This window comes from Caretta caretta, chromosome 1 (assembly GCF_965140235.1).
Source record: "Caretta caretta isolate rCarCar2 chromosome 1, rCarCar1.hap1, whole genome shotgun sequence".
NCBI classification, from domain to species: Eukaryota; Metazoa; Chordata; order Testudines; family Cheloniidae; genus Caretta; species Caretta caretta.
The window spans coordinates 170,210,491-170,222,993 of record NC_134206.1 but is presented as its reverse complement, the minus strand read 5'-3'; the positions used below and the strand labels follow the sequence as shown (position 1 = coordinate 170,222,993).

The 12,503-nt window shown below is 42.3% G+C and overlaps 1 protein-coding gene across 4 annotated transcripts in view; it reads right to left on the bottom strand.

Moving 5' to 3' along the window:
- Positions 1-12,503, bottom strand: part of APP (amyloid beta precursor protein) — a 294,805-nt gene that overhangs the window by 169,897 nt on the left and 112,405 nt on the right. For all 4 annotated transcript variants that reach the window (XM_048868071.2, XM_048868062.2, XM_048868089.2 and 1 more), the window contains exon 3: positions 7,938-8,067. In XM_048868071.2, the coding sequence (XP_048724028.1) occupies positions 7,938-8,067 (130 nt within the window). The remainder of the gene's footprint in view (positions 1-7,937; positions 8,068-12,503) is intronic.

Sequence of the window (12,503 nt, the reverse complement as noted above, 5' to 3'; positions counted from 1 at the left end):
TGTACATTTATGTTTAAATGGATCATCAAGCACATGCCTTACAATTTTAGGAGCATGTACATAAAAGCTTTAGTTAAATATCATGCGCTTTTCTGGGTCACAACTAAGTGATAATTATTTTAAAAAAACAGAAATAAGAATGGCAAATTAATAAATATTTACAATCAAAGCAATTTTTGTTAAACAAAAATCAAATCTGAAGTCAGGATTTTTTCTGCAATGCTCAACAGTAGAAGTTACTTACTATGTAATCTAATTTGTTTACATATGAATAAGCTATTTGACATCCTAAAGTAAAATGTGTACCTTTCTGCTGTCTGTTAGAAACGGGTGATCTTGCAGTACATATTGGTATTTCAAAAAGGTTATTTGAATACAGCAATCAAAGTTAAAAGCTCACACTGTCAGAAACCATCCATTTGCAAATAATGCAAGGTGATTCTCTACACTTTCTCATGCAAATTTAGTTTTCATATAATTTGGTCTTTAGCTCTTCCCATTCTCCCCAAGGCTGTGGTACATAATGAGTGGCCATTCTATACTTCATTACTGGTAAATAAAATTTCTTCTATACATATACAAAATAGAGACATGAGCATTTTTATCCAGGGATCTGATATGCAGTCAGTCTAGTGGAACAAAATATGCCTGCCCCTGTAGAGAAGGAGAAGAGGGTGCAAGAAAGACTGCTACCCCTTTCCATTTAGTGCGTGAACACAAAAGGCAGCTATAATCTGATTACAGGTACTGGAGAGTGCAAGACCTCGAATTACCTGTAGTACTCACTGCTTTCACGGTGAAAACCCTGGTCCCTATTTAAGTCAACAGGAAGTTTGGCCCTTTACTTCAAGAGGGCCAAAATTTCATCCTGGATATTATTTTTAAAAAGAGATATTTAACTCAACGAGAAGTTATGGACTTGGTGCAAAAAACACTGAATGAAAATTTCTGGCCTGTGTTACGCAGATCAGGCTAGGTGATTATAATGTTGCCATCTGACATTAAAATCCATGAAGGGGTTTCATGTCTTGGGGTGGCATTTGTACCGGTAAGTGATGCCAAGAGAGTTCTGGAAAAGCACTGGCTACACCCATCATCATCAGTCACTCTAGCAACTCGTGCTGGTCACTGTCCTCCACCAAGCACAAAGGAGGCATTCTGCCTCCTGACACTGCTACTCAAAACAGCCCTCTTCTGTCTCTTATACAGGATAATTTAGCCCTTTAATCTCCTAAAGATCCATGATGGATATTACTTCTGTATTATACAAACAGCAGCAGCAGCCGAGTCCTTATTAAAAAAACAGATCTAAAAAAATCTCAGATTATTTTTTTTGGCTATGTAAACGTAAATCCATATTTCTGCTGCATAGTGTAAAAAGAGAAGCTCTGAACTTTAATAATAAAGAGGCTCTGAAACACATTATCCAACAATGAGAAGACAACAGAAGAAAATATTTTGCTAAAACAAGCAAAACTTCACTCAGTGGATCCTGACAATCTTTCCTTTAGTGAAAAGCTTCCCTTTCTCCACAATCTGAAATGCCTAAAATAATCCCATGTGCCCAAGAAGGCACACACTAGACACATGATAAAATTATATTCTTGAAAGTGAAATGCATTCGTCGCATGAGACCACTCAAATTTACGTGATGCAATTTTAAAAACACTGTGGGAAACCCAGCACAAAGGCGTTGCTTCACATCTGAAAATAAGCAAAAGTGATAACATTTTTCTTCATCAGGTTAAATTTTCTTATTTTCCCCATGGCAAAAATTTAAGTAGACATGTGTAGCCTTCTCAAATAATGGATTGCATTTTTTTTAATTGTTTATTTCTTTAGTCACATGAACTCAAGGAAAGGAAATATGAACTATGTAATCTAATAAATTTGATCAATATTATTGGAACACTTTGCTACAAGCAATCTGCATAACTGCAATATAACATAGTTTCACATGAGCGAGGCTAAGAATGCAGCCAAGTGCTAAAGTGATTTGCTTCATCCTCATATCCCAGAAGTTCTTAACTAAAAGACAGGCATGCAAATGAATAGTGAAGATGTTTTGTCATGAAAGCAAACATATTTCTGCCACTCAAACAATGTTTCTCACCCCTATGGAGAGATAAATCCCAAACGAAAATAGACTACGCACTGACTCAGTGTACTCCAAGTGTCTCTCTTGCTGAAAATAAAATAAAAAGTCTATACAATAGTTCTTGAAGAACCACTTTAGTATGTTATGATGGTGTATGTTTTAACAGATCCTTAAGTGGGAGCATTTAAAGCTTCTGTTCAAAGTATTGTTTTCTCTGGATATATTTAGGCTACTATCCTGCAATGAGGTTCTTACAGGCAGATTCCTGTAGCTGTCTGGAGTCCCAGTGGCTTCAGTGGGGCTCTCTCTCTCTTCAGGTGTCTGTCTATGTGCAGCTCATTGGAGGACCAGGGTCTTATATAACCATACAGAATGGTCACAATGCTGATGCTGCATTGTTAGCAGCTGACACACATGCAGCCAGGCAGAGCAGCGGATGCACAAGATACCCAACGTACATACAGAAAGTTAATTTAACTTTTTAAAATTACATGAATAGCTTTTAGAGAAAATTCGTTTCCTTAGAAAGTAATTTTTTTTTTAAAAAAAAAATCAGTTTACTTTTAACCTGAACTCAACTAAGACAACATGGTTGTAAGTCAGGATAAAGTGATCCAAAACAAAAAGTCATACAATGACTGTTTACATTATGCAGTAGTATCTGTACTCAGTTGCTGAAGTATAACTTTGCAGCCTGACACAGAGTGCACAGAACAGATGTAACTTCATGTAGCGCAGGATTTTAAGAAGAGCTGAAACCAAATACTCGGATTGCAAGTTCCCCGAACTTCGAGGCACTTTGGATCATGGTCAGAGCTTGGCCATGGACTGCCAAATGTTAAAATTGTAGTGGCCAAGTAGGGCCTGATGGTTGCCACTCTTAACTGGAGGCTGGCCATGGAATAATTTTTTCTGCCACAGAGATCGAGCCTTTGCGCCTCTTTATTCTTAGGGGTCAATACTGGTTGGCCCTGCCTACCACACTCATTGGCTGACGATACCACCAGTGAGCTAGGTGTGGGGTGTTTATATAGGTATTCAAATCCCTTAGCAGGGAGATACTGTAATACTTCCCTGCCCCCCATTTCCAAGCGGGAGGAGAGGAAGAAGGAGTTTGCCACAAGGCTTTGATCAGCTTTGCCACTCCTTCGTGGATGGGTAATGCCACCCTGGAGGGGGCTGCTGTGCTTAAAACCCCAAATAGGGAGTTGGAGGGTTCTGCCAAATCCTCGGCCTCTAAGCCCAAGTTCAAAACCACCCGCTTAAAAAGCCCCTGTTGGGCTTTTATATCATCCTGAGAGACCATGTGGGAAGGTCCCTCTATCACTTCATCAGGTGAAGAGGATGAGGAGGGGGGGTAACGACAGGTCTGCCAACTCTGTGTCCGCCGCCAGAGGAGCCCCAGCCAGGACTGGGTGACCCTGGGGACCTTGGTCTGACTCTGCTTCCCAGTCTGGGGGTGGGCAGGAGACCATTGCTGACCGTTTCTCAGAGACCCCTAAGACCGATCGGTGCCCCTGCGATGGTTGGGGAAACCCCCAGGGGTTCCATAGCTGCCAGGGAGCCAGCCATTGACCCTGGGGCCATGCGGCCACTGGTGGTCCCGATGGGAATGCCAATGCCCCCAGTGGGTGGCCCTGGCCTGCTAATAGATCTTCCTCCTCACTCACTCAATCTAAGGAGGGAGAGACTGGTCTGGGGGACCAGGACAGTACCAATGCTGCCTGTCTACCCCAATACCGTTTGCCCACTCCGTGGGTCTCCACCTGTGACCTGTACCACGATGAAGTCTCCCAGTGCCATGCCTCGGGCGACTGGCATCGCTGTTCAGAGGACTGGTGATGGTAGCTCGGCAATCAACGCCTCACACTTTGAGAGCGGTGCCACTCCATGGATTGGGAGCAAGAGGATCAATGTCCTTGCCCACAGGGATCGGTACTGTCAAACTGTAGACCAGTGACAGGACTCTGAGGACTAGCATCTGGACTCTCCAGAGTGGTGCCGCAAGCTTGGAGATTGACCTCACCGCTCCAAGGACTGGTGCTGGGACGCTGGGGACCGGCCACGCACCTCCACAGGTCTGCGCCAGACAGCCAGCGAACGACACCAGGATCCCAGGGAACGCTGTCTAGAGTCTGGAGAACAACGCCAGGAACTCTGACAGGTAAGCCGGTGGCATAGCGCTGGTGGGGCACGCCCTGTGTCGAGGAAAGGTGCTGCACCGATGATGGTCCCAGAGCGGGTTTACCCCTGAACGGGGCATGTCATTGGCTGGCGTGGGCAGCACCGGAAGGGACCATACGTCCTTAGTGGCTTGAAAGGCCTTTGGCGTGGATGGCACTGCCGCTTCCGAATGCCTCTGCCGCTTTCCGGGGTGGCAGGCGGGGTCACAAAGGGGGCTCGACAGCTCAACAGGTGCTGAAGCCTGGCCACCATCCAAAGGGGAAGAGTGGCCTCGCACGGGTCTTCGTTCCCCTTCATTTTTCTTCATCAGGTTAAATTTTTCCCTTTATGGGACGTAGCAGAACACCCTCTCCCAGCCTCGCTCTGCTTTTTAGCCTCTGACCGGTGCTGGCGGTGTGATCCGCACCAACGCTGTGGTGCAAGGGCCGACGACATAAGGAGCATTCTTAGCTAAATGTCCCACTCCTTTTCGATTCGCAGCTTGCAACTCTTACAAATGTGACACTTGTCGCTCAGGTTGATCTTCCCCAAACATTTTAGACAGCTTTGAGGGGATTACTGACTGGCATATGTTTTCTGCAGCGGTCACAAGGCTTAAAGCCCTTCCTTAGGCTAAGTCCCGCAGGGGGTTAACTATTTCTAACTTATACACTAAGGGAACTAATATACTACACAAACTTTCTAAGAACTATATACAAGAGAATTCACAACTAGGCACAGTTGAGAAGGAAAGCTTGCCAAGGCAAGGAGACGTTCCAGCACAGTCATTGACAGTAAGAAGGAACTGAGGGAGGGGGGAGCCAGCAGCACCCCTTAAATCGGTGTATACGCGTGCCACTCCAGAGGGCAGAAGAACCAGTCTTCCAGCACCGGTGCATGTGGCGAGCACGCACACACGTACAATGGAATGGACGTGAACAAGGATTCAAAGAAGAACTGAACATATTCTTAATTAGAATTCAATAGTCTATTCTCTTAATTTACATGTTTCACCTCTGAAAAACGGAAACCACAGAGGAAAAAAACAGGATCCAAAAGCTGGGACTAAAGCCAAGATGTTTCCTTTACCACCCAACATTTATTTATTATAACAATAGCATTTAGAAGCCCTGAGATAGATCTGGGACCCATTGTGGAAGGCACTGTTCAGACACATAGAAAGATATAAAAACATAAGGGCGGCCATACTGCATAGGACCAGTGGTCCATCCAGCGCAGGATCCTGTCTTCCGACAGTGGCTGGGGCCAGATGCTTCAGAGGGAATGAACAGAACAGGGGAATTATCGAGTGATGCACCCTGTTGTCCAGCCCCAGCTTCTTGCAATCAGAAGTTTAGGGACACCCCGGCATGGGGTTGGATCCCTGACCATTTTGGATAATAGCCATTGATGGACCTATTCTCCAGGAACTTATCTAATTCTTTTTTGAACCCAGTTATACTTTTGGCCTTCACAACATCCTCTGGCAACTAGTTCCACAAGTTGACAGTATGTTGTGTTTCTTTTAAATCTGATGTCTAATAATTTCACTGGGTGACCCCTGGTTCTTGTGTTATGTGAAGGGGTAAATAACACTTCTTTATTCGCTTTTTCCACACCATTCTTGATTTTATAGACCTCTCTCACATTCTTAGTTGTCTCTTTTGTAAGCTGAACAGTCCCAGTCTTTTAAATCTTTCCTCCTATGAAAACTGTTCCATACCCCTAATCATTTTTATTGCCCTTCTCTGTACCTTTTCCAATTCTAATATATCTTTCTTTTTTTTTTTTTTTTTGAGATGGGAAGACCAGAACGACACGCAGTATTCAAGGTGTGGGGTATCATGGATATAAGTAGTGGCATTATGATATTTTCTGTCTCATTATCTCTTTTTTTTCCTAATGGTTCCTAACATTGTTAGCGTTTTGGACTGCTGCTGCACATTAAGCAAATGTTTTCAATAAAGTATCCACGATAACGCCAAGATCTCTTTCTTGAGCGGCACCAGCTAATTTAGATCCCATCTTTTTGCATGACTCCTACCTATTGTTTCACAAACTTTTCTGGCTCCCGGCTCCATACTCCTTAATCAGAGCCAATGTTATTTGTGGTAGGGGCTATAGTTAAATTACTCTATGCTCTTTTGGTCTGAAAAGCACAACTGCAGTATAAGTGTAAAATAATATCTTCAGCTAAACCCTGGTCAACCAGAACAAAACTCACCCATGCCCTCCTCCAAATTGGCACCACATAGGAAGAGTAGGTTTCCAGACAAGGAATGAGTGGACAGTCAACATACTATGATGCCAGAGTCCCTGTTTTGACATTGATCAGTAGGGTCACTACCTGGACATCAGGAAAGAAATAGTGAAGATCCACCTACTGTTCCTCTTCCACCTCCTGACACAAAAAACTAAGGATTGCAGGACTACAGTCCTTCTGCCAACATTCCCTTCATTGAATAATTGGTCAAACTTCAGTTGTTCATAGTTGCTTTGGAGGAGATTATGGTTCATACACTAGTTTTTAGCTGCACTGTCTTTATACAAAGGCAAACTCTAACTGGAAGTTGTGTGTAGCTTAGAAGACACTCAACCCAAATTACCATGGTCCTTAACATGACAGTTCCCTGACATTATTTCAAACCCTTTTTATTTTACAGCAGAAGATTTGAGGAATATCTGAAAAATTAGAACCAGATGCCTCAAGAATCAGCATGGATTTGTTTCTCCCTATCCCTCTTTTGTAAAAAAACTTATTAAAAGTGATCACTTATCGCAGCATCACTTCCAGCCAATATGCTGTTTCAGTGCAGGAAGGTCACAGAAAGGAATAGGAGGCTGCTGCTGCAAAAAGAATCTTGTGGAAATGCTGGAGCTCTCATCTACTGGTGGGTTAAGGAACATAGGACTCTAGAATCTTAAAGTCTAAGCATGCCTGGCCTTTCTCTTGCTCCCCACGATAAAACATTCCCACCAGCGCCAATTGTTCAAAATCTAGCACTGAAGAAAAAAAGCTATAACCTGTATAGATATACAGGAAAAATTATACAAGTACCTCGAACCAGAAGATGGATACATTTGTAAGGAAAAAACCATATCTCCAAGTATGTATCCATCTATCTATCTATCGCCCCATATATCCCAATTGTCTAAGCAGTGGTTCTCAACTGGGGGTCCGCGGATGCCAAGCCCTTTCGGGGGTTTAACGGGGCCCTGCGGCTTCAACCCGGCGCCTCAGCGCTCCCCACGGGGCTAAAGCCAAGAGCCCTGGTGCTCCCCTGCGGGGCTGAAGCTGGCCCCTCCCCAAAGCCGGGCGCTGCCCAGGGCTGGAGCGGGGAGCGCCCCCGCTGAAACAGGGAGCCACGCGTGAACAGAAGTCACAGAACTATGCCTATGCCCAAGGCTCCCCCCCCTTCCCTACCCCCAGGCACAGAGCCTCAAGTCCCACTGGGCCCTGGAGTTTTTATACCATGTTGAGGGGGGCCTCAGTAAGAAAAAGGGTGAGAACCCCTGGTCTATAGGACTGTTGAAATGGACAATACTTGCCAAGAGAAATATGAAGATGTGAGAATATTACGTAATTGTCCCCATTTCCCAATGAGGAGAGAGTTTTAAATGAACAGATACATGGAGAGAAAACAGAACTGCAGATTTGAAAATCTACACAACTCACCCAAGCACCTGTAGGGAACCACAATGTGAGGGTGACTCTTGCACTGCTTCCGCCCCCTCTTGCACCAGTTTTGGATGGTCACAGGCTGGTTGGCTTCCACAACATTGGTAATTTGCAATTCAGGATAAACCTAATGTTCAAAATACAAAGAGAACAAATGTAATCAAAGGCATATTTACTGTGTTATTAAATAGCATTGACACCGACATCAGATCGATGTTCAATATCATGCCTTCCTCTATCTGTTGTATATTATGTAACTATCATTCAGTTTCATTTCATACAATAAATTTATATTGTTATATGATTCACCCAAGTAGAAGCTATACTCCATTAAGAAAACAATAACCAATAATTATCAACTATGATTGTGAATGTGGCGACACCCAACTGTCTTTTAAAACCTTAAATGACTCTCCTCTCCCCCCTGCCCAACTCCATGTCCACCTGAACTGAACATATCAATCCCTGTTCGCCTTAATTTTCTTCAGCTGAGTATCACCAAAAGGGACATCTTTTTATTTAGCTACCGTGTCCCCTACTGCATGACCAGTCCATCAATCTCCTCTCAAGACTGAACTTCCCCTCTTTTCCCAAGTCTAACCATGGACTCATCCTAAACTCAGAGCCCTCCTTTCCCCTAACATTGTTGCATTCAGAAACTATTTCTGAATGTCAGCTATCACTTTCCCAATACAGCCCTCATCTGCCTCCACACTGAGAGTTTGCTGAATCACCTATTCATTTGCATGCTTAGATTATTGCTGTTCCCTCCTTTCTGACTTTCCTAAATTGCTCATCTCAAAATCCAGTCTGTTCCAAACACTGCAGTACACTACTGCACCCACACATGCGCTGACAGTCATGTCGTTCCAGCCCTGAAAGGAACTACTCAGTTACAGTCATTGTCATAATCCCAATCCATCCCCATCTGCGATCTCATTTCTCCCTCAATCCTACACACACTCTTCCCCTCTAATTTCTGGCCCTGTCTGCTCTCCTTTGTCAGGGGTCAATTCTTTGCTGCTAACCAGCTATATGGAACAGTCTGCTCACCTCCCAATAATCTAGTTTCTTCATCCCTTCTTCTGAAAGAAAGTGAGAACTCATCTCTAATGCTGCCTACGATCAGTAATCTGTCAACCAGGTCCTCACATGGAACTTACTGTGGTACTAACTTCCCTTTATTTCTCATCTCATCAACTATTCCAACCTATCCTCAATCATTGTAACTGCTGTGCATTAAGATACTTGAAAGAGCATACAGTTCTGGAGCCTTAGAATTCTGCCTTCCATAAAGGGAGGTTTTTGTTTGTTTTTTTCTGTAGTTGGGAACTCAGTGTTGTTGAATGGAATACACCTTGCAGAGTAGGAAACCCTTTGCATAACAGGTGGAGTTTTAAAAAAACCTGATTATATTAAGTTAAATTATCATTTTTATTAACTTGCATTCTGGTAGCACACAGAGACCCAATCAGGAGAAAGGCCCCATCCGAGCCAGTACAAACAGAGTAAAAGATGACCCCTTCCCAAAGAGTTTACAATCTAATTAAGATAAAATGAAACAAGTGGGTATAGCAAAGTCAGAACTGTATCTTTAATTAAAGCTGAAATTTAAAAGCATAACATTTAAATGGCAATGATAAGTAGCAATACATTTTTGTGCTCTTTTATGCTGCTCTGAGATTAACGCTACTTGAATTCAAGCAGCGTAGGGGTAGCACATGTATAGCGGAGGGGAGGGGTAGGATGCAGTATAAACATCAAACACAGGATTATGGGAATGGGCAGTGCTCTCCTAATGGTCAATTGAAGGCGATTGTAATTGAAATACTGTACAGCCACACCTTGGACTGTATGTTTAAAACACATTATAAATTGCATTTAAATAATTTGTTACATGTAAGCCCAGGACAATTACTTTCTCTTGATATGCAAAATGATCAATTATGGAAGGAGAGAGTTATTCAAGGCTGAAAGATTAGCATGTTATGCTGAATGTTCATATCTGACAGGGTGAATACCATCCGATATATCACATGGCATTGCATTAATTACTACTATAAAAAGGGAAGGAAAAAAAAATCCATGACATTGTATTATCTCCATGACTGAACTACTGTACTTCCAATGTTATATGGAACAGTTTCTCTTTTACATTGGATCAGACATATTTCTCTGAATAGTAAAAGCGACAGGGTTTGGGATTTTTGACTTTAGCTTCTAGGACCATTATTTGAGGCAAAGCAAGAAATCCAAAGAATATTGGTCTATACGGATAAGGTTGCTGCGGAGTTTACTACCAATATTTCTGTATTTGTGAGACCGTGGATTGGCTCTGTTCCACTTATTTGTGTCTGTTCTGTAGCAGATAGATTTAAGTATTCACTATTTACATTGTAAATGCACCAGATTTCCATATTCAGTTATTAAACATCTGCATAAAGTGAATCCAACAGAATCTTCTGCTCTATACTCCTTAAGTGTGCAAGTACTGAATTTTAATCAAGTTGACAATATTATGAATGAAATAAAAACTTTTCGCCTCCTGAAACCTGGTGTCTCTTCCCTTTAATGGTCCTCATTTTCTTCCCTGACAGGTGAGTATGCAATCATGCTTATGTTCCTGTTCTCGGTCACAGCAGTACCAAAATGGATTAATTAGGATTCCATGAAACTGGTAAGTTTCAAGCTGCCACTGCTGTGTAAACACCACTACCCAAAAGCACACAGGCTGTTTCGGGAGCCATGGGAGAGGAACAGAAGGATTTGGTTTGCTGTGTAGACTACGGGCAATATTTGAGAGGACAAAAGTTTACCACTCCAAATATAGACACCTTAAACTGAATTTCAGATGGCATCATTAACTCTGATCATAAAACTGAGATATGATGCAATGTCACTGAAATGTTCTCACTGCAGAATTTTTCTGACATAGGTCACTGAATAAGTCAAACCCACAATGGAAATGTGGCTACTGTACATAAGTATATTTAAAAAAAAAAAATCTAACATCTACAAAATGTCAAGTTTTAAAGTGTTTTTGTTGGAAGAGAAAAAGAAAGATCCTGAAAAGTATATGCAGACTTCAGGACTCCAATTCAGAAAATCTTTCCTATTCAGGACAACACTTAAGCACATGGTTAAAGTTAACCACATGCTAAGGTGCCTTCCTGATGATTAAAATTAACTACTGATGTGAGGCCTTGTTAAAGCAGTAGTAGCAAGACAAAGATTAAGACAAAATAGGATAATTTATCCATGTTTTACCTGAAAATTTCCTTTCTTGAAATAAACGAGGTCCACAGATCCATGACACTGGGTATTCTACTCTATGCAAGTCTTGGAGGTAAACCAAACCTGTCAATCAGAAGCAGGCAAGGTGTGGCGCCAACCACCAGTTGAGACACTTCCTAGGAAAAACTAAGCACTCTATCAGTAAGGAAATTTAAGTAGTAAGATTAAATAGAATAATCCTCCTGCAGAGCAAGGTATTCAACTAACAAAAAACTTTGAGTGCTAATTAAGAATTCAATATCTTTTCCCAACTGACAGCCCATTCAGGTGGGTTGGATCTGTGGACCGCATTACTCCAAGAAAGGAAATGTCCAGGTGAGCCCCGGATAAAATTTTCCTATTCTTATTCATAATGAGGTCCACAGATCCAGGACATCAGGATTTTTATACCAGCATCCACTCGAGGCAAGAACTATTTAGAGTTATTTACAGATGCAAAAGAGGATAACCCTTTATTAAGAGTTACTGGGATACTATACCAAGGAGCACCCACCTACTAAAGGCAGCGCCAGATGCTTGATGTCCGGCTTGTAGAATTTGAAGGTGGTACGAACAGATAATCAGGTAGCTGCTTTACAGATTTTCTTGTGTGAGGCATATGATCTTTCTGCCCATGAAGTTGCCACAGTTCAAACGGAGTGAGCTCGGATTCCGGAAGACTGAGTTAGTTTTTAATTTGTGTGCTTCTGAGATAAAATAACTCTGACACCTGAAAGTGGAGGATTTTGAAGCCTTCTTTCCCTTTGACACTGCATAATAAAGCACAAAGCATGTGTCTTTCTGACCTGAGCTGTATGGTAAATATATACTTGGAGAGCTCTGCAGACTATCCCAAGTATGTCACAATTTCTCTTTGCAGCACACTGGAGCTGGACAGGAGGATGGAACAACAATCTCCTGTGCTTTATGGAGTCTGCAGTTAATCTTCTAGTATGAAGACTGATCAGTTCTGACTACCACTTTGGCTTTAAGAAACATGCAATAATGCAGTTCCAGGAAAAGAGCTCACAACTCAGATACCCTGAGAACAGACAAAATTACTAACAAAAACACCACTTTAATGATTAGAAAGTAATGAGGCACCTTTGCGAGTAGTTCAAATGAAGGGCCTGTAATGGCACTTAGAACTAGGTGAGATCACATAAAAGAACTTCATGCTTTACACGAGGATGTAGAAGAGATGCTGCTCTCCTTAAAAAAACATGTCAGACATAGCCTCAGTCTATCTTAAAGGAATTTGAGACTCTGTGGTACTGAAACATATGTGGG